Source organism: Anabas testudineus, chromosome 14, assembly GCF_900324465.2.
Source record: "Anabas testudineus chromosome 14, fAnaTes1.2, whole genome shotgun sequence".
Taxonomy (NCBI): Eukaryota; Metazoa; Chordata; class Actinopteri; order Anabantiformes; family Anabantidae; genus Anabas; species Anabas testudineus.
Window position 1 is genome coordinate 14,321,992 of NC_046623.1, and position 21,181 is coordinate 14,343,172.

At 36.7% G+C, this 21,181-nt stretch overlaps 5 protein-coding genes across 5 annotated transcripts; 1 reads left to right on the forward strand and 4 right to left on the reverse strand.

Moving 5' to 3' along the window:
* Positions 1-531: 531 nt before the first annotated feature.
* LOC113171054 (olfactory receptor 2T1-like) lies at positions 532-4,623 on the reverse strand. Its single transcript, XM_026373427.1, has 9 exons — positions 4,598-4,623; positions 4,278-4,507; positions 3,713-3,890; positions 3,277-3,580; positions 2,895-3,161; positions 1,778-1,991; positions 1,367-1,544; positions 959-1,262; positions 532-837 (listed from the first exon to the last, which is right to left on the reverse strand). Exons 1-9 carry the CDS (start codon positions 4,621-4,623, stop codon positions 532-534), a joined length of 2,007 nt encoding a protein of 668 aa, XP_026229212.1.
* Positions 4,624-5,779: 1,156 nt separating this feature from the next.
* Positions 5,780-7,404, reverse strand: LOC113171057 (olfactory receptor 1-like). The gene is made up of 4 exons (XM_026373429.1): positions 7,182-7,404; positions 6,623-6,800; positions 6,189-6,492; positions 5,780-6,073 (listed from the first exon to the last, which is right to left on the reverse strand). Exons 1-4 carry the CDS (start codon positions 7,402-7,404, stop codon positions 5,780-5,782), a joined length of 999 nt encoding a protein of 332 aa, XP_026229214.1.
* A 1,531-nt stretch (positions 7,405-8,935) lies between these two features.
* LOC113171059 (olfactory receptor 2A12-like) lies at positions 8,936-10,824 on the reverse strand. The gene is made up of 4 exons (XM_026373431.1): positions 10,602-10,824; positions 9,755-9,932; positions 9,308-9,611; positions 8,936-9,229 (listed from the first exon to the last, which is right to left on the reverse strand). Exons 1-4 carry the CDS (start codon positions 10,822-10,824, stop codon positions 8,936-8,938), a joined length of 999 nt encoding a protein of 332 aa, XP_026229216.1.
* A 1,436-nt stretch (positions 10,825-12,260) lies between these two features.
* Positions 12,261-18,296, reverse strand: LOC113171062 (olfactory receptor 2A12-like). The gene is made up of 6 exons (XM_026373433.1): positions 18,224-18,296; positions 13,737-13,780; positions 13,434-13,647; positions 13,052-13,229; positions 12,604-12,907; positions 12,261-12,521 (listed from the first exon to the last, which is right to left on the reverse strand). The coding sequence occupies exons 1-6, from the start codon at positions 18,294-18,296 to the stop codon at positions 12,261-12,263; spliced, it is 1,074 nt and encodes a 357-aa protein (XP_026229218.1).
* Positions 18,297-19,966: 1,670 nt separating this feature from the next.
* LOC113171064 (olfactory receptor 1500-like) lies at positions 19,967-20,950 on the forward strand. The gene has a single exon (XM_026373439.1). It carries the CDS (start codon positions 19,967-19,969, stop codon positions 20,948-20,950), a length of 984 nt encoding a protein of 327 aa, XP_026229224.1.
* The last annotated feature ends 231 nt before the right edge of the window (positions 20,951-21,181 follow it).

Genomic DNA, 21,181 nt, shown 5'->3' on the forward strand with positions numbered 1-21,181 from the left:
GTTCTTTTAATTTTTTTTTATTATTCTTCATGATAATGTTTGTCCTATCTGTCGATATATGTATCTTGGTATAAGTCAAGTTTCAAGTTTCCCTTTTACTCCTGGGAAGTATATAATATATCAGCACAAAGATATTTCCATACATGCTTCATAGATTTCTAAAATGTTTTAGTTTAATGGAAAAATTCTTGATCTGCCATTTGCTGTTTGGTTTTGAATGGCTGTATCTGATATTTCTGTAGTTTCACTCGTGTTAAAACAGTGGTGGATGGAAGTATTGCCTTTTTGTTACAGTATGCCCCAGCATCTTACCAAATTATGATAAAAGTTGATTATTAGCACGTTAATGTCACTAAACTCAAGGCTCACATCCTTTCAGCTTGTTCCTAGCATGTTGGATTTATTGGCAATTGTTAAAATAAATACATATTTTTAGGGAGAGGACACAGATTTGGTGTTTTGTTTCTTTTAATATCTACAATTTGTATCTCAACATAATACCAAATTTCATTATTTTCATCAAAGAAGCATTCACATATCACTTCTGTGTGTCATTGTGACAGCAGCAATCTGGCCATGATTTGTAGGTGTGATGCTCTGTAATTTTTGTACCCAGCGTCTAAATATCATCTTGATCTCATTGGTTCTTAGACAGTAGATGAACGGGTTGATGAGTGGAGGAAATAGACTGTAGAACAGGCTGGTGGCTATGCGTATGTCAGTGGTCATATTTAGGCTAGGAATTAAAGGTGTGGAGTAGACAAAGAAACGTGGTATGTAGTAGATGGAGAGGATACAGCCCTGGGTGACACAGGTAGAGAAAGTCTTCATTCTGCCCTGAGGAGAACAGCAGCTTTGAGTTAAATATAAAAAATATCAACAAAGTAGCTGAGGGATGAATTTTAATTACGAAATATCAATAAAATATCTGGTATAGTCATACAACAAAATACCTTACCTGTCCATTTGCCATGCGTGATATTGAGATTATTATGCAAATGTAGGATAAGAGAATGAAGGCGAAAGGAACATAAAGAATAAACATTGCTACAGCGAATGCATCACTGAAATATTGTCCAGGGCCCCCACACAGTAGAGCTGAAAGTGACAGGCGTTCACAGAACACTTGTATGATTTTGTTGGGCCCACAAAATGACATCATGGTAACACTGATGGTGCTGATGCCGGGGAAGATGTGTGCCACTACCCAGCAGAAGAGAGTCAGCACTGCCATGGTTTGGTTTGTCATCAACATCAGGTATCTGAAGACAGATGATCTCAAGTAATATTACAGTCATGAGAAGGAAGTAAAAGAGGAATAATAGTCAAAACTCTTAGAAGTGACTAATTATATTGCACTTTTCACCTGAGAGGGAAACAGATGGCTAGATATCGATCAAAAGCCATACTCAGTAAAATCAGGGAATTCAAGGAGCCAAAGTAGTGGATCATATGTGCTTGAAAGAGGCAAGTGTAAAACCCAAGACTCCCATCATTCCACCAATAGCGTGCAATTATTTTAGGTAAGGCCACTGTGGTAAAGCCTGCAGGAAAGTGAACAACGTAAATGAAAGTGTCAAGTAAAATAGTTGTTTTTTGAACCTATAGTGTCTTAATTTACTTGCATGCATTAGTTAAAACTAACCAGCAGACAGATGAACACTTTTCAGTTAACACTTAACAGAGATGTAGAAAAACTGGAATGGCATATTTGATTCATTTTGTGACAAACTCATTACATAACAAGACAAATGATGATACGCAGTTGCACATTTACCGATGTCTGATAGAGCCAGGCTGACCATAGTGATGTACATGGGCTTTTGGAGGCTGTGCTCCAAAGCAAACACCACTATCAGCAGCAGGTTACCCATCACTGTTGTCACATAGAGGAAGAAGAAGAACCAGCCTACTAGGTGAAAATACTCTGGCTGCAGACTTGGGAATCCCACAATAACAAACTCTAATACACGCGTGTGGTTCACGTCCACCTGAAACATACTGAAGGCAGATAAAGACACATGATACAACCAGTACAGCATGTGTTTGAAATGCTTACGTTTATAATTCAAGGTTCACAGCAGGCCTTACCTCACCAGATGGTGTGACACATACATGCAGCATTCCCTCAGTTTTTATACAGATATTATGGTGCATGGTGGAACAACTTTGTCCCACTGGAGACAAAAAAGTAGCACACCCTGGGTTCCCATTGTCCAATTATATCAATATGATGTAGTGTATATGTAAATCTTGTTTTCTCTTTATTATATTGAATAAGAATTTGGTACTGATACTGTTCCATGATGAACAGTTTATATTTTGGTGGTCAAGGTCACAGTCACCTCATATTCATCACTGATCTTTTCTTTGGCCATTTTAGCCAGAGGCAGAGACGTGTTTTCAATTTTGCCATACATCTGTCCTATTCCCGTGAATATTTGAAGTCTTAGGAACCAAAAAACCAGCAAACATTATTTTTATATTGTAATTTAATGGAGGTTTTTAAATGTGTGCAGAGGTGGGTGGAGGAGGTGAATGTTATTTCATTAGCCATTTCTTTTTATGCAGCACATTGTGCACTGTGTTGTTAAATTGGTTTGTTTTCTCTTACTTTCTTGTACTTAGTTTATTTGCATGACATAATACAGACCAAAGACTAATCAACACACAATTATTTCTATTTAAAACTGCTTAATGAGATATTAATGTTTTTTTTTTCCTGTGAGCATCAATTATGTCCTGTATTCATTTTTTTTTCAGTCAAATCACAATTACATTTTACCATCTTCATCTTCTGTAGTTATGATATACAATCTTCTATTTTATGTCATTGAAAACAGCAAAACAAGGCAATGGATCACTTGTCAGTTTGACACTGTGACAGTAACTACTTGACCAGGCTTTTTAGGTGTGATGTCATTTTGTTTCTGAATCCAGCGTCTCAGTATCATCTTGATCTCACTGGTTCTCAGACAATAGATGAACGGGTTCAACAGTGGAGGCAAAAGACTGTAGAAGAGGCTGGTGGCTATACGCAGGTCAGGGGTCATTTTCAGGTTAGGAAATAAAGGTGCAGCATACACAAAGAAACGTGGTATGTAGTAGATGGAGAGGATACAGCCCTGAGTAACACAGGTAGAGAAAGTCTTCATTCTGCCCTGAGGAGAACAGCAGCTTAGAGTTAAAATAGTTTGAATAGAAGAATTAAATAATGACTCTAAACCTTAAGAAGTAGGTGGTTTATTCTGGCAAACATACAAAACATTATCTTACCTGTCCTCTGGACATGCGCACTATAGATATGATGATCCAAATGTAGGAAAAGACGATGAACGCTAGGGGAACATTAAGAATAAACATTGCTACGATAAAGCCGATGCTGAGTTGACGACTGGAGTCCCCACAAATTAGCAGTGAAACGGTCGTGTGGTCACAGAAGGCTTGTATGATTTGGTTGCTCCCACAGAACACCATCGTGGTGAGCCTGATGGTGGTAATGCCAGGGAAGATGTGTGCCACAACCCAGAGGGAGAGAGTCAGGCCGGTCATGACTCGGTTTGTCATTAACATTGGATATCTTAGGAGAGAAAAGGAAAATGGTTGAAACAGCAAGTTTTAAGGAAGATAGAAATATAATTAAAAGAATTAGTCATTTCTAGCCTAGTTTAAGAACTTAGAGGTTATAATATTTAAATAGTTTTTTTTCCACCTGAAAGGAAAACAGATGGCTAGATATCGGTCCAAAGCCATACTCAATAAAATCAAGGAGTTCAAGGAGCCAAAATAGTGAATCATGTGCTGTTGGAAGATGCAAGTGCGAAAACCAACACTCCCATCGTTCCACCAGTAACGAGCAATTAACTTAGGTATCGCCACAGTGGTAAAGCCTACAGGGCAAAGATGGAAAGAGATGAGAAAAACTGGCAAATACATTAAAATATTGTGTAATTGTGCTTATAATTATTTAAATCCAATACAAAATAGGATGCATCAAAATTTTAATATGATCAAGATCTAATTTATTTTTCAAACCTACAATCATGAATTATAGTAAAATAAATTAACTTAAACTAAAAGGCTGACAGATTTATAAAGCACAACCAGAAGAAGAACTGTGTAAGTACATTCTGAGTGATGTTTGATTAATTCTGACCTACATCTTTAGATTTCTTCTTCTGTTGTAGATTAAAAGTGGTTCTGTACAAGAGCACTGTAACACATAATGCACCATATTATTAAAGAAAATAAATGATAGGTGACATAAACAACACAACATTTACCAATGTCTGATAGAGCCAGGCTGACCATAGTGATGTACATGGGCTTTTGGAGGCTGTGCTCCAAAGCAAACACCACTATCAGCAGCAGGTTACCCATCACTGTTGTCACATAGAGGAAGAAGAAGAACCAGCCTACTAGGTGAAAATACTCTGGCTGCAGACTTGGGAATCCCACAATAACAAACTCGGTTACAAGTGTGTGGTTCACGTCCACCTGAAACATACTGAAGGCAGATAAAGACACATGATACAACCAGTACAACATGTGTTTGAAATGCTTACGTTTATAATTCAAGATTCACAGCAGGCCTTACCTCACCAGATGGTGTGACACATACATGCAGCATTCCCTCAGTTTTTATAAAGATATTATGGTGCATGGTGGAACAACTTTGTCCCACTGGAGACAAAAAAGTAGCACACCCTGGGTTCCCATTGTCCAATTATATCAATATGATGTAGTGTATATGTAAATCTTGTTTTCTCTTTATTATACTGAATAATAATTTGGTACTGATACTGTTCCATGATGAACAGTTTATATTTTGCTGGTCAAGGTCACAGTCAACTCATATTCATCACTGATCTTTTCTTTGGCCTTTTTTAGCCAGAGGCAGAGACGTGTTTTCAGTTTTGCCACATATTTGTCCCATTGTCATGAATATTTGAAGTCTTAGGAACCAATAAACCAGCAAACAACAACAACTACAAAAAAAAAAGAGCTTAGGGAAATTATATTTATACAAAATCTAATTTTTATGTCGTAATTTTATGGTGATTTTTTTAAATGTGTGCAGAGGTGGGTGGAGGAGGTGAATGTTATTTCATTAGCCATTTATTTTTATGCAGCACATTGTGCACTGTGTTTTGAAATTGGTTTATTTTCTCTTATTTGTTTGTACTTAGTTTATTTGCATGACATAATACACACCAAAACTATAATCAACACACAATTATCAATATTTAGAACTGCTTAATGAGATATTCATTTTTTTTCCTGTGAACATCAGTTATGTCCTATTTTGGCAGATCCTTCATTACATCTTCATGTATTTATTTTGTCAGGCAAATCATAATGGAGTTTTACTATCTTCATCTTCTGTAGTAATGATATACAGTCTTCTCTGTTAAGATACTTTTAAATCATTTTCTGAATAAATTGTATTTATTCATATGCTGATATAAAATATTTGAATTAAAAGCTGAGTTTGGAGCTTGAAAGCTTCCAATAACACGATATCAAATAGTATTAAATAGATGGAAAAATGTATTCACTTTTAACCCATCAATGTAAAAACTTAGCTAAGAGGTGTGATATTAAAGTTGCAAGACATGTAAGGACATCTATCCAGAGTGTTGCCCTAAACCAAAAACGGCTTGAAGAAAACTGACAACAATAAAATACATCTTTATTTTCATTTAAAGCGTTAATTTCTATTTCTAAAGAAAACATTAGTAATTCTGTCAATCAGCAAAACAAAGCAATGGATCACTTGTCAGTTTGACACTGTGACAGTAACTACTTGACCAGACTTTTTAGGTGTGATGTCATTTTGTTTCTGAATCCAGCGTCTGAGTATCATCTTGATCTCACTGGTTCTCAGACAGTAGATGAACGGGTTCAACAGTGGAGGCAAAAGACTGTAGAAGAGGCTGGTGGCTATACGCAGGTCAGGGGTCATTTTCAGGTTAGGAAATAAAGGTGCAGCATACACAAAGAAACGTGGTATGTAGTAGATGGAGAGGATACAGCCCTGAGTAACACAGGTAGAGAAAGTCTTCATTCTGCCCTGAGGAGAACAGCAGCTTAGAGTTAAAATAGTTTGAATAGAAGAATTAAATAATGACTCTAAACCTTAAGAAGTAGGTGGTTTATTCTGGCAAACATACAAAACATTATCTTACCTGTCCTCTGGACATGCGCACTATAGATATGATGATCCAAATGTAGGAAAAGACGATGAACGCTAGGGGAACATTAAGAATAAACATTGCTACGATAAAGCCGATGCTGAGTTGACGACTGGAGTCCCCACAGATTAGAAGTGGAAGGGACGTGTGGTCACAGAAGGCTTGTATGATTTGGTTGCTCCCACAGAACACCATCATGGTGAGCCTGATGGTGGCAATGCCAGGAAAGATGTGTGCCACAACCCAGAGGGAGAGAGTCAGGCTGGTCATGACTCGGTTTGTCATTAACATTGGATATCTTAGGAGAGAAAAGGAAAATGGTTGAAACAGCAAGTTTTAAGGAAGATAGAAATATAATTACAAGAATTAGTCATTTCTAGCCTAGTTTAAGAACTTAGAGGTTATAATATTTAAATAGTTTTTTCCACCTGAAAGGAAAACAGATGGCTAGATATCGGTCCAAGGACATACTCAATAAAATCAAGGAGTTCAAGGAGCCAAAATAGTGAATCATGTGCTGTTGGAAGATGCAAGTGTGAAAACCAACACTCCCATCGTTCCACCAGTAACGAGCAATTAACTTAGGTACAGCCACAGTGGTAAAGCCTGCAGGATGAAGATGGAAAGAGATGAGAAAAACTGGCAATGACATTAAAATATTGTAGTGTAATTGTGCTTATAATCATTTAAATCCAGTAAAAAAAAAACGATACCTATACTGAAACTGTAAATGTTCAAGATCTAATTTATTTTGCAAACCTTCGATCATGTGTTGTTGCACATTAAAAGTGAAAAAGGGATTTTTTAAAATACTAAATGCAGGTTGCCTTCACTATTCCCTTTTACTATGCTGAAGTTCAACAACACTAATATACAGTTTACTGATAGCGTCCACATTTGTCCAAGTTATAGGGGCACTGTAACACATAATGCGCCATATTGTTCAAGAAAATAAATGATAGGTGACATAAACAACACAATATTTACCGATGTCTGATAGAGCCAGGCTGACCATAGTGATGTACATGGGCTTTTGGAGGCTGTGCTCCAAAGCAAACACCACTATCAGCAGCAGGTTACCCATCACTGTTGTCACATAGAGGAAGAAGAAGAACCAGCCTACTAGGTGAAAATACTCTGGCTGCAGACTTGGGAATCCCACAATAACAAACTCGGTTACAAGCGTGTAGTTTACGTCCACCTGAAACATACTGAAGTCAGATAAAGACAGATGATACAACCAGTACAACACAGAACAATAGAAAGCACAGAACAGGGAGCGATCATGTTTGCAGTGCTTTATAAAAAGGGCTGAGTTGATATGCACATTATCATCTACCTCACTAGGAGGCTTTGAAAGTCTGACAAACACAAGCAGCAGCTTCTGAGTTTTAAAGGTTTTGTGACGAGCATATCGTGAAAAATGATGACACAAGTGTTTGTCCCAGTGGAAAAAACTCAGATTGTCCTATAGTAACCTTTCCAAAACATCTGTATCATTGTATAGCACTGTATAATAATGCTGTTTTTCTTTTATTTTTACACTTAATCCTAGTAAATATCGGAATATGCACATAACACTTTAGCATGGCTAATGAGACTTTTAATACTGAAGCACCAGTTTGTAATTAGTATTTTCTTTGTTGATAAGGGGGGGGCCTTCTCTGCCAGCCTATTTAGGCCCCACATATTTATTGAATGAAATCAGTAAGGTTGTTAGTAAATGTATTGAAGAAATAAGTTTGATATTGTCGATTTGTCAATATAAAAAGTAGCTTTATAAAGTAGCATTGTTTTGTAGCAGGTATATGTGAAGCTAATTATCACAGTTTTTTGTACTGCTTATTAACTTTTTGGTGAATCGGAATTATGTTAAGAAACCCAAATGTAAACCGGGTAAATAAAATAAAAGCAAATCCAATATAACTAATCTCATATTGGTATTTATTTTTTAAAATAGCCAATCAGATGGCTCCCATGAATATCCAGGTGAAAGTGGGCGTGAAACCCGAGTTATGAACTGAGCTCAACTGAATTTAGCAACTAGATCGACTGCCTTTTCACCAGTGAGTTAAAGAATATACTTTAATAAAACAAAATGAGAAAATTCTGTCTGTATTAATTCTTGCTAGATTAAATGATTAGCTGTCAACCTGCTAGCCTAATAATTAGCTGCTTAGTCATTACCGGGCTAACTCAATTCAGAATCCCGTTGGAAAAATGATCAATTTAAGCTAGTTAACAGTCCATGTTTTATTTATTTAACCAATTACCCAAACTATCTCACCTGCAGTGAGTAGGACAGAATTGAACTAAACTGAATTTAATTTAATTGGGTTTCTGAACTCATTAAACATGAAAAGCCTGTGTGTTACATTTATATTTTTTAGTTTTTGTATTTGAAGTTTATGATTTTAGCCATACTTAATATAATAAGTTCAGTTTCCAGTTTCTCTGATTAGCACATTAGGTTGAGAGGTGGGACAGTGTACAGTTAAATGTTGAGGCCTAGGTACATATACTTTGTGCCAGTCGCACTGAAAGGGGGAAAAATATTAAGTAGTTATCTGCACATGAGAACATAATATTGTTTTCCATATTGCACTTACGGCAGATCACTGTGCCGTATCACTAAAAATGTTTCTAACCTTTAACTAAACAGTTCTAACTAACTAACTAAACAGTTTACGTAGCCATTCGGCTTTACATCATTAAAGTATGACATTGTCATAAATAACTTATCATTGTGACATTGAGACATCAGTTACTTGGCAATGCTTCTTAGACATGATGCCCTTTCCTCTCTGGAGCCAGCGTTTGAATATCCTCTTGATCTCATTGGTTCTCAGGCAGTAGATGAACGGGTTGATCACTGGAGGAAAAAGACTGTAGAAGATGGTGGTGGCTGTACGCATGTCGGGGGTCATTATCAGGTTGGGAAATAAAGGTGTAGAGTAGACAAAGAAACGTGGTATGTAGTAGATGGAAATGATACAGCCCTGGGTTGCACAGGTAGAGAAAGTCTTAATTCTGCCCTGAGGAGAACAATGGCTAAGGGTTAAAGAGAGTTATCAATAATAATGAAAATATAATAAAGTACACCGTTATCTCACCTGTCCGTTGGCCATTCGCAAAATAGATATGATTATACAAATGTAAGAGATGATGATGAAGGCTAAAGGAACATAAAGAATAATCATTGCTGCAGCATAGGCAATGCTGAACTGTTTGCTGGTGTCTCCACACACCAGAGGTGCTAGTGACATGCCGTCACAGAACACTTGTATGATCTGGTTAGGCCCACAAAACGGCATCGTGGTAAAACTGATGGTGGCAGTGCCAGCGAAAATGTGTGCCACCACCCAGCACGAGAGAGTAATGCGTGTCATAGTTTGGTTAGTCATCAACACTGGGTATCTGGGCAGTGAAAGAGGTGAAAAGAGAGAAAAATTTAGCTGACTCTGTTTGGAGTAATGGGTGAAAGAAGAAAGGTTAGATGTAAACTAGAAAATAATTTTATAGTCTTCAAATTTCAGGCTAATCACATGATTTCTTTTCACCTCAAAGGAAAACAGATGGCTAGATATCGGTCTAGAGCCATGGTCAGTAAGACCAGGGAGTTCAAACAGCCAAAATAGTGAATCATGTGCTCTTGGAAGAGGCAACTGTGAAAACCAAGAATCCCATCGTTCCACCAGTAACGAGCAATTAGCTTAGGTACAGCAGCAGTGGTAAAGCCTACAGGAGAATAAGGAGAAAGAAACATAGATCATGTGTGTGGCAGTTTTTCTGTTTTTCATAATTTCTTTAAATTTATGGTTAAATATATTACATTAGATTCAATTTAGTCATTACACATGTAATACACAAGCCAACAAAATGCAGTTTAGTATCTAACCAGAAGTGCAATAAGCAGTAAAGGGCAGAATATACCTGTGTGTATGATTTGTACAAGATAAGCACTATTATAGAAACAATTTACAAGAGGAAGTACTTTGGGCACTATCTATAGAGATGCTGGGCCTGGCAATGTGATTTCACTGCCATCTTAGTAATCTTGTAAATATATATATATGTATTGTAAATGCAATTTTAACACATTTTTATCACAATTACCACATTATTTAAAACAAAGCACCTCTTTAAACTAAAGGCCAGATAATTGTGTCATTTTATACAGTGATATTTGCTTCACTCCGGCCTTTTTATTTTCTAATACTGAAATACTAAAACTTAAAATTAAATCTCCAAGTGATCTTTCTAAGGATTATCATTATTCTTGTTATTATTATTATTATTATTATTATTATTATATTCTTCTTATTATCAAACCAGCATAACACCTATTGCACCAGATCGTGAGAAAAGAGGACAAGTGGAAGGTGTTCTGATCGCTTCCATATTTACCGATGTCTGATAGAGCCAGACTGACCATTATGATGTACATGGGCTTTTGGAGACTTTGCTCCAAAGCAAACACCACTATCAGCAGGACGTTACCCACAACTATGGTTACATAGAGGAAGAAAAAGAACCATGCCACTAGTTGAAAATACTCCGTCTGGAGACTTATGAAGCCCATAATGACAAACTCTGTTATACGTGTGTAGTTCTCGTCCACCTGAAACATACTGAAGGAAGAGATACAGCGACAATACAACAAGTGAAATACAAGATTACATGAGATTGTGTTTGAAATGATGCATCTCAGTGCTCACCTCACAAGACACTGTGGACAATATGACAAACACGAGCAGTAGCCTCTTAATTTTATAAAGATTTTATGACATGTATGATGTAAAGAGTATGTTGACTCAACTGTGTCCCAGTGGAGGCAAAACAGTAGCACACTTAGGTTGTCCAAGTAATATTTCCATTACGATTGAATACACTATTAAATGTAATAGTAAAGTAAGTTTAACTTAAACATATGTGAGATGTACCACAGTGTAAGAATAACCGGTGGTGGAAGAAGATGATTTATAAAAGTAACACTGCAACACCAATGCACAGTCTTAGATTTTTGATAATTAATCAAGAATTATTAACTGTGTTTAATTTTATCAACCATTAGCTTCTGGGACAGTAAAACAACTAGTGTCTCTGATTGTGCAAATATAAAAGAGAACACTGTGCCCTAAAGTTTCAGAGTTTATTAATGTGACATATATTTGCACCACAACTAGTCTTTTTCAGTGTGAAACAATCATGCAGTCACATCATCACATGGTCACATCAACACAACCTCAGAACTACAAGCAAACAGTAATTTCTCATTGTCAGTGTAAAGGCCCTGTTAAGTCTCTGGTCCTCTGCTGAGGGCAAAGCCAAAAAAAAAGTATTTTTGCATGACTTGAATCATTAATTTGTAATTATTGTCGTTATTTTTTGTAATGAACAAAGTTTTCTCTGTGTTTTAGAAATACATACACAGGGGCCTGGATAAGCCTGGACATGTGTGAAGTTTGGAAAGGCCCTAGTGACTAATGCTTTGCATTATCCACTGGAGGGCACGCTTAACCATGAAATAATATCAAACAGAGTCAAATATTACATGATGATTGATCCAGAGTAAGAGAAAGGTTAAAGAAAATTGATTGACATATTTAAAAAAAGAGTTGAATGAAGAATTTTAAAGTAACTGTGTCAAATTCTGAACAAAATGTTTTGGAAATACTTAAATAAAAAATATAAAGCTCCCATCAAAGGCCCAGTGTCAGCCTGAAAACGGTGTTTAATGGTGTTAAACTAGAAATTCAACACCATCTGTGTTTAAACAATGGCTTAGTTTGTCTGTCTGTGTCTACAGTAAGCCTACCTTCACCGTCTATTTCTAACTTCTACTTGTTAATTCGACTTGATAATTTGAAGACATTTTTCGACGACTTGTTAGTTGAATTAAGATTGATTTGACAGACTTCTGCCACCACAGGGCGCTCACAGTATGATTTGGGCCTTTGAGACAGCATCACAACATCTTCTGAATTTATTCTTAGTACTGAAGTGTAAAGACAAATAACAGAAAATAAGTTTTAACATGAGCAACTCAAAAGTCATAGTCGTGGATTACTTTATAGGTGTGATACACTTTTTTCTCTGGACCCAGCGTCTGAGTATCATCTTGATCTCATTGGTTCTCAGACAGTAGATGAATGGGTTGATGAGTGAAGGTAAAAGACTGTAGAAGAGGGTAGTGGCTATACGGATGTCAGGGGTCATTTTCAGATTAGGGAAGAAAGGTGTGGAGTAGACAAAGAAACGTGGTATGTAGTAGATGGATATGATACAGCCTTGGGTTGCACAGGTAGAGAAAGTCTTAATTCTGCCCTGAGGAGGACAATGGCTAAGGGTTAAAGAGAGTTATGAATAATATTGAAAATATCTCAAACTTTACACACTAATATCTTACCTGTCCGTTGGCCATGCGCAAAATGGAGATGATGATACAAATGTAAGAGATGATAATGAAGGCTAAAGGAACATAAAGAATAAACATCGCTCCAGCATAGGCGGCGCCGAGTTGTTTGCTGGTGTCTCCGCACACCAGAGGTGTTAGTGACATGGTTTCACAGAAAGCGTGTATGATCTGGTTGGGCCCACAAAACGGCATCGTTGCAAAACCGATGGTGGCAATGCCGGGGAAGATGTGTGCCACCACCCAGCATGACAGAGTCAGGCCTGTCATAGTTTGGTTAGTCATCAATATTGGGTATCTGTGGAGATAAAGTTAGGGTAAAAGAAAAGAGAACAACTGACAGGGTAGGTGTGAGGAGGATAGTAAAATAATTATGATGTTTAGCTTTAATTTCTAATGATTAGCTTCTAACAATTCAGACTAGTCAAATCGCTTTTTTCACCTGAAAGGAAAACAGATGGCTAGATATCGGTCCAAAGCCATACTCAATAAAATCAGGGAGTTCAAGGAGCCAAAATAGTGGATCATGTGTTCTTGCAGAAGGCAAGTGTGAAAACCAAGACTCCCATCGTTCCACCAGTAACGAGCAATTAGCTTAGGTACGGCCACAGTGGTAAAGCCTGCAGGGCAAAGAGGAAGTAAAAAAAAATAAAAATACAATACTCTGATGAGACTGTTGTAGTGGTTTGTTTCAAATATAAAATAATTAATAATTAAAAATAATTGCTAGGATAAACATTTTTCATGAAAGCAATGTAACACAAAATACACCAAATCCTGTGAAAAGAAGGCACATGGCAAGGGAAAAACACTTCCATATTTACCAATGTCTGATAGAGCCAGACTGACCATTATGATGTACATGGGCTTTTGGAGACTGTGCTCCCAAGCAAACACCATGACAAGCAGCAGGTTACCCACCACCGTGGTCACATAGAAGAGGAAAAAGAACCACGCCACCAGTTGAAAATACTCCGGCTGGAGACTTGGGAAGCCCACAATAACAAACTCTGTTATACGTGTGTAGTTCTCGTCCACCTGAAACATACTGCAGACAGATAACACAACCAGTACAACACACTACAGAACAAAGTGGGATTGTGTTTGAGATATATTTCAGACCTTACCTCATCAGATGATCTTAGCCGTGTGACAAACACAAGCAAGGCCTCTAAGATTTATAAAGATTTTATGACAGTTTAGTTGAAAATATGTTGATGCAACTTTGTCTCAGTGGAGGTGAAATGTGGCACACTCAGGTTGTCAAAGTGACTTTTCAATAACAGTTGGATCTAGTGTGGATAAAGTAATAATGTATGACGATTGATTATAAACATACTGATCAGTACACTGCAAATATACATCCTGCTGGCACTGTTTAAATATATCTCAAAAGTTACTATTATGTTGATAACTTGGAAGGATTATCACAATAATGTCCAGATTTACCAATCTCTGTCTAATGTTTTCAGTTGGTGGGATTGTGATGTATTCACAGGCCAGTCGAGATCAGTTGACATGTTAATCTCTTGACGGTAAGTCAGTCTTGATCTGATGTACCGTCCTGGAATTGCTTTGTACCTAATGCGTAAGTTCTTCTGGCTTTATCCGCAAGGAGCTTCCCACAGCAGATCATGGTCCACACATTTATTTGGCACATGCTTTACATTGAGTGTCCTTCTGGACGTAGCTGGACAGCCCGGGGACACTTTAGGGGCTTTGGGCTGCAGACTGCTGATCCTGGAGTCAAAGCCGCCACCCCACCCCCCCAAACACCTTGTTTGTAAGTTGCTTTGGATAAAACCATCGACCAGATGACTAAATCTTAATGTAATGGAGGTTCTCTTGAGTTTGAACCTGGCCCTGTTTAAAATACATTTTAAGATCTGCAATCCTGAATCAATGGTGATTTCAAAGATGCTTGAGTGTAAAAGGAATATATTTGTTTGTTGATGTTGGACTGTGGGAAAATTTGAAATGATTGATGAATTCATTAATCTAGTAGATAAATGGGCAACTAATCAATGGAAAAAATTACTATTTGCAGTCATTTGAAGTGCTATGCTATAATTTTATGTGATTGTTGTAGTAAAAGTTAAACAGTTTGAAAATATAAAACGTTAGTCTCACTACTACGGAGAGCGCTAAAGGTTTTTTTCTGCTTTCCTTTTCAAAACTCTCCTTTTATTTTGCAATAGATCAGTGTAATCAATATGAACTTTCTTTTTATCCTATTATTTCCTGTTTCAGAAAGAAAACTAAAGAGAGTCACAATCCCTGTGGTGTACACTCGTGGATATTTGATATTACATGATACTTGAAAAAACAAATGAACTTGAACAATAACAAGTTGCAGCATCTTCGTGATAAATATTTGTGTGTACGTGTGCTTCTACGGGGAGACAGTGCCTGAAACCTCTCGGGATCAATTAGTCAGCTCGATCATAACACGTTTATGCAAGACTGTTCCTCTGGGAAACATCCTAGTATGAGGAAAAACAAGGTCTATCCTGAGGGCAAATGAGGATATACAGTGGCATTGTGGTGGGAATCCCCCGGGGTCATCCTACACGAGGGCTGACAGACTGGAAGGTCAAGTTAACTCTAAAATCCATTGTGATTATTTAGAGTCACTCTATTTGTGAAAGTGTTCGTAAAACTTTGAGATGTGAATTGCATCTCTAGGAAATGTTATGTGTCAACACCTCGTACTACTACTGCTTTGATTGCTTGACGACTGACAACATGACTACTTTTACTACCAGTATTATTACTTTTACTTTACTACAGTTAACTCTGCCATTTTTGGCCTCAGGACAACCAAATCGGTGTTCCCCTGAAGTCTGTCGACCTGCTACAACACTATTTCAACATAAATTACCAATAGATGCATTACTACTCCGAAACCTGCACTGTGCTGCATCTGTAGCTAGAATTAAAGTAGCCTCAATGTGCATTTTAACATGACTTAATAAATATTAATTGACTAGTAAACAGCAGTTTCAATGACAGAAAGGTAATATTAGTAATAATAATAATAATAATAATAATAAAATTGATACATGCTAATTTGGTTTATAAAATAAAAATACTAGTTATAGGTCTCCGGCTGTGGATTTGCATATTTTCTCTTCCTTTTGTAATATGAAATTTGTAAAAAACAAAACAAAAAAACAAAAAAAAACTCACGTCACCATAAAAGAATCATTTTTTTTTTATTGAACAAATTCAGGACATTCAGGACAAATGGATTGACAAAAACATAATTTCATCCCTGATGATTATGTTAGAAACAACGTCTAGTTGTGCTTTTCTGTAAAATCATATAACCAGAACAATGTTGTCAAATTAACAGTGGTTAATTCACCCAGGAGGTTAATTTGTGAACTCTCTTTCTGCAGAATTTTGTAGTGAAGTGCTCCCTGCAGGCCTAAAGGCAGTGGATGCATCCATCTTTTTATCCTCTGCTATTTATTTTCAGAGGACGTCTCTCTGTGGGAGAATTCAGACAGCTGTAACATACCTGGAGCTAATTTCATTAATTTGGACACACTACCTTAATAACAAATCCCTACAGATAATAAATGTGTTTGAGCGTAGACGTGTTGAGGCCCCAGAGCTTCAATAGTCTCTTGGGTAAGTTCTGATATTGTTTCAGACACATTGCACTGCGCTGAATTTAATTAATGAGGAACATGAATATATATGTCCCAGTTTTACAAAGTGAGAGATAGAGAGAGATATTATTTATTTCTAAATGTTTCATTGGTGCCACACACAAAAGAGATTCCTTTGTAGCTTTTGAGGAATATAAGTTCTCCTTCCAATTAAGGGAAAAATTTCCTTATCTGAGTATCCTACATCTACCCCCCCACTTATATTCATCTATCTATCAAAAATAAATATGTAATTTTAAATGTATTTATATACAATACAAACTGATGTACTACTAATATTAAATTATTGAGTAAAATAAAACACTTGACTTGAACTTGAACCTGACTAACTAAAAACTAACTAAGAAATGTTTTATGTCGTATAAAGTAAATCGGTTTACTTGAACCATTATCTAATTAGGTCCCTTATGAGACCTACTGATGTTATTCATCCTGAAAAGAAGTTGGAAAACAAACTCTAAGTAATGATGCAATATTTCTTCTTCTATTTTGTTATACTACTAGATTTTTCCAGAGTAATCTTTCTGTAACTATATAATTACGTTTGTCTGTAAGAGAAAATACAAATACCTGCCAGCATTGTAAAAAAAAAATATTTGTGGTTTTACTTGATTGAGGAAAACAAACGAGTAAGTTTATTTCCCCAAATCTGTTTCTTTCAGGTATAAAGCCAGTGACATTTAATTACATTGCTGGTTTAAACCAGCTGGATATTTTGATTTGAACAGTCACATGTGAACTTTCTATGCATTCCCAAAAAATGTGCAGTAGATTTTTCATATGGTAAAAATAAATAGAAATGTTAACGCTCACCAATTACTGATATTCCTCATATCCAGACCAATCAAAAGCAGACCGGTCATTTAGTTGGTGAAATCACAGCATAAAGATGCAGCTGAGTAAGTGCAGGATGTGGACAGGATCTGCAGACACAAAGTTTTTGGCTGCATGTGCACATCTGTAGAGAGTCTACCCTGATTGTCATGGCCTGGGGCACATAGGGGTGGTGGGGTTTGGTTGAAAAGGTAAAGACTATGCTGACCAGCATTAAATGCAACACGAGGCCCTTGTATTTTCATAATAAATTGAATTAATTAGTTTTTATTTATTAAAATGTTGTGTGAAACATTAATGCAGTGCAAGCTACTCGGTCTTGATGAAAACTAAAGTAGTTTTTTTCCTGCAGAACTGCTTTAGCTCTCTTATTTTCTTTGGACGTCTCATGTGTCATTCCATAGCATCTCTATTGAGTTGAGGTCTGGGTTCTGATGCGGATTTTTCTGAAGTCATTCTATTGTGGACTTGCTCCAGTGTTTTCGTTCATTGTCCTGTTGCATCAACAAACTTCTACAGGGTTGTTTCTTTACCTTATTGATGAGCGTTGCTCTTGGGGTCATTTTGACTTCTTGGTAGAGCAGCCACAGTCCCTAAGTGTCTCCATTTGTAGATTGTTTGTCTAACTGTAGACTGGTGAGTTTTTGAAAATCTTTGAAATCACTTTCTAACACTTTCCAGCTTTATATAAATCAACAATTCTTGACTGTAGGTCCTCTAAAAGCTTCTTTTGGTGAGGTATGACTCAGAAGTGGAGCGAACTCAAATGTTTGATTGGTTTTTGTCAGCAAAAATAGCTCTAGTCTACACCCTCAAAATAATATTTGTCCAGGTAACACTTGGTTCACATACTTTTTCCACTATGAGGTTTTTATGGTTGTTCTCAATAAAGACATTTTTGGTGTTATTCCATTATATTTGTCAATACTCTTGACTTAGATGAAGATCAGATCATATTTTATGGCAAAAAAAAGAAAAGGTTCACATATTTTTATCAGTCACAATAGAAACCAACATTTATTCTTTGCTCGTTCATCTAGTTAAAGTAATGCAGGTCGTAGAAAGTTTCGAGACTCGTGAGGCAATGTTGCTTGACAACTTACCCGTCATACCACCCACCCTCTTGACAATACCGTCTGGAACAAAGAGTTTACCTAATTGTTCTGGATGTGTCATCGTTCTACAATCTACAAGAGTAGTGTCAACAAACAAGTCATTAACAGTCTCATTAGGCAGAGCTGCCGGCTTTCAACAAGGGAGTAAAGAAGAGTTGTGAACTTGTTACTCACGAGGATGACAAGATGAACAACAATCAAACAATCATAGAACAAAAAGTAGCAGACGAAACAGTACAATATACCAACTAGCACAAACTAAATGACTCAAATGGAAAAAAATTATTCTTCAAGTTTACCTTAACTATGTAGCCTAGGCTTGCTTCTGCATATATGGCATAATTTCAGATGTATGATACATCAGTAGATCCCTGTCAGGGCCTCAGGCCTATAACTGCTTCATTCTGTCCTGTTTCTTTGCTGTCAGCCTTATTTGCCACAGCTTGTTTATCCTCAGTCATAGTCACAGGGATTCCACCTGATGCCAGCTACCAGTTTATTTCAAGCCAGTTCTACAGCACAAAGCAATCCATAGATCACAGTGTGACTGCTCCATCAAATCCTGGCAACTGATTTCAACTCCACAGGGTAGATCAGCAATGTCAGTATAGGGAACTGGTTGTTGTGACTATAGTTTGGCTTAAGCAATGGATATATCGAGGTAGGAGGCCAAAAACACATGTGGAAACCAAACACCAAGAGCTACAGTAATGACCTGGAACAATATCTGCAGCGATAAAGATGGACGACGTGACAGCTCCACAGAAATGAAGCCGTCCTAAATCATCTGAGAACATCTGAGTTTTTAACCTTGCATTTGTTTTCATGGTTTTATTTAAAATTAAATAAACACACGTCACTGTCACTGTTCTTTATTACAGTAGATCAATTGTTTCACCAACTTTAACAAACTACGGACGGCTAATAATCAAAAACCTAACATGGCTGTTAGGTAGTATTATATTAGTATTATATTACCTTATATAAATATTTTCAGAGCTGGCTCTTGGCATAGGCCATATGGGTGGTCGCCTAGGGGGCCATGTGCTGCACGAGGTACTGCTGAAAACAAACAAATAAATAAAAGAGAAAGAAATAACATTAAAATAATAGTAATAATTTGCATCTTGGCTACATGGCTCTAGATATATTGATGGAAAAAAAACACTGTCAGATAATATTTCACTGATATGATTAACATACTGTATAAATGACTTGCCATTAACATTATGCATTAACAGATCAGTCATTATAATAAGAGAAAATATAATCTAGTTGCAATTAAGCTCCCTGCAAGAGATGTACACCAAATACATGTGTTTCTGCCTTTTTAGTAACATTTTGAATTCACAAGAACAAATGTACTTGAGTTTGAATAGAAAAAAACTGGAAAAGGATATAGGAAAGTAATGAGAGAAAGACCATTGTCTTGTTGGATTTGGTATTTATATTTATGGGTCTACAGTCTTAAATAATTATTAAACAAATGTAAAAACAGTAGCAGCTCTATGAGTCAATAATTCCTATATGTATTCTCAAGGGGTTGATGCATTGACCTTGTTTGATATAAACGCAGAGCACGATAAAACAGTTACAGCTTGTCAGAGCGTCGTCATATCGTCGTCGTCATTAGAAAAAAGTGAGAGAGAGAAAGAACCGTCTGTTTAAAAAAGCACAGTGTTGATGTGTCAGACAGTCAGCCACTGCGATTAGGACACTTTACACAGGACAATGGACTTTTTCAACTCAGCGCTTGGGAAAAACATCACTTTTGTGCGTCCTGCATATTTTATAATAAGTGGATTTATTGGTATTCCTAATATAAATTATTATTATGTGTTTCTCTTTTTTGTTTATGTTGTTTCTGTGCTAGGAAACACAGCTGTGATGGCAGTAATATACTTGGATTATAATCTGAGAACTCCAAAGTATGTAGCAGTTTTTAACTTAGCATTTGTGGATCTGGTTGGTAGCTCTGCTTTGGTGCCCAAAGTTATCGACATATTTCTGTTTAACCACCCCTCCATCACCTACAACGACTGCCTGACATTCATGTTTTTCTGCTACACCTGTCTTTCAATGCAGGCTCTGACTCTGGTTGCACTCTCTTATGACAGACTTGTAGCCATCATCTTTCCACTGCGCTATCAAGTCAAAGTCACCCACAGGTTCATGTTTTCTTTGATTGCCTCTTTCTGGGTCTTTGTGGTCACTGTTGTGCTCATTGCAGTCGGTCTTATTACCAGACTTTCCTTTTGTAAGTCTGTTGTTATTAACAGCTATTTCTGTGACCACGGTCAGATGTACAAACTAGCATGCAATGAGAAAACACCCAACACTATAATTGGTAATTTGTTACCAGTTCTTATTCTCTGGCTTCCTCTGGTATTTATCTTGTTAAGCTATTTATGTATCTGTTATGCACTGTCTAAAATAGCCACTGTTCAGGAAAGAGTGAAGGCCTTAAAAACCTGCACAGCTCATCTTTCATTAGTAACAATCTACTTCATCCCAGTATTAATCACTTTTACAATGAGTGCAAATATACACCCCAATGCCAGAATCATAAACCTTTCTCTGACCTCTGTTTTTCCTCCCATGCTGAATCCAATTATTTATGTTCTGCAGACACAAGAAATCAAAATGTCATTGAAGAAAATACTAAAAATCAAAATGCATTCTGGGCTTACATTGAAGAGAGTCATCATACAATGACCATTTGTTTGTATTTGTGGTCTGTTTAGGAAGTCATATACTTTACCATAACAGTTGTAGTAAGCCGCTTGTAATGAACAAACATGATTATATTCAACAACAATTAATAACTAAAGTCTACTGTTAAACTTGGACACAACCACTAGTATTCTACTTTATACTTTCATTTGTTTGTGTGTGCTGCATTTACATAACAAGAATTCCCTGTAAACTATGGAATATGTAGTACTT

Bases quoted from the DNA above. Each gene is read 5' to 3' on its own strand.
- LOC113171054 (XM_026373427.1), bottom strand. From the start codon at position 4,623: ATGTATGTGTCACACCATCTGGTGAG. The intron at 3,162-3,276 runs GTAAGATAATGT...TGTTCTCCTCAG, and splicing joins TGCGCATGTCCAGAGGACAG to GGCAGAATGAAGACTTTCTC. The intron at 838-958 runs GTAAGGTATTTT...TGTTCTCCTCAG, and splicing joins CACGCATGGCAAATGGACAG to GGCAGAATGAAGACTTTCTC.
- LOC113171057 (XM_026373429.1), bottom strand. From the start codon at position 7,404: ATGTTTCAGGTGGACGTAAACTACACGCTTGTAACCGAGTTTGTTATT. The intron at 6,801-7,181 runs GTAAATATTGTG...TTCATCCTGCAG, and splicing joins CCTGGCTCTATCAGACATCG to GCTTTACCACTGTGGCTGTA. The intron at 6,493-6,622 runs GTGGAAAAAACT...TTCTCTCCTAAG, and splicing joins GCCATCTGTTTTCCTTTCAG to ATATCCAATGTTAATGACAA.
- LOC113171059 (XM_026373431.1), bottom strand. From the start codon at position 10,824: ATGTTTCAGGTGGACGAGAACTACACACGTATAACAGAGTTTGTCATT. The intron at 9,612-9,754 runs GTGAAAAGAAAT...TTCACTGCCCAG, and splicing joins GCCATCTGTTTTCCTTTGAG to ATACCCAGTGTTGATGACTA. The intron at 9,230-9,307 runs GTGAGATAACGG...TGTTCTCCTCAG, and splicing joins TGCGAATGGCCAACGGACAG to GGCAGAATTAAGACTTTCTC.
- LOC113171062 (XM_026373433.1), bottom strand. From the start codon at position 18,296: ATGACACATCCAGAACAATTAGGTAAACTCTTTGTTCCAGACGGTATT. The intron at 13,781-18,223 runs GTAAGTTGTCAA...TATAAATCTTAG, and splicing joins GAGGGTGGGTGGTATGACGG to AGGCCTTGCTTGTGTTTGTC. The intron at 12,908-13,051 runs GTGAAAAAAGCG...TTATCTCCACAG, and splicing joins GCCATCTGTTTTCCTTTCAG to ATACCCAATATTGATGACTA.
- LOC113171064 (XM_026373439.1), top strand. From the start codon at position 19,967: ATGGACTTTTTCAACTCAGCGCTTGGGAAAAACATCACTTTTGTGCGT.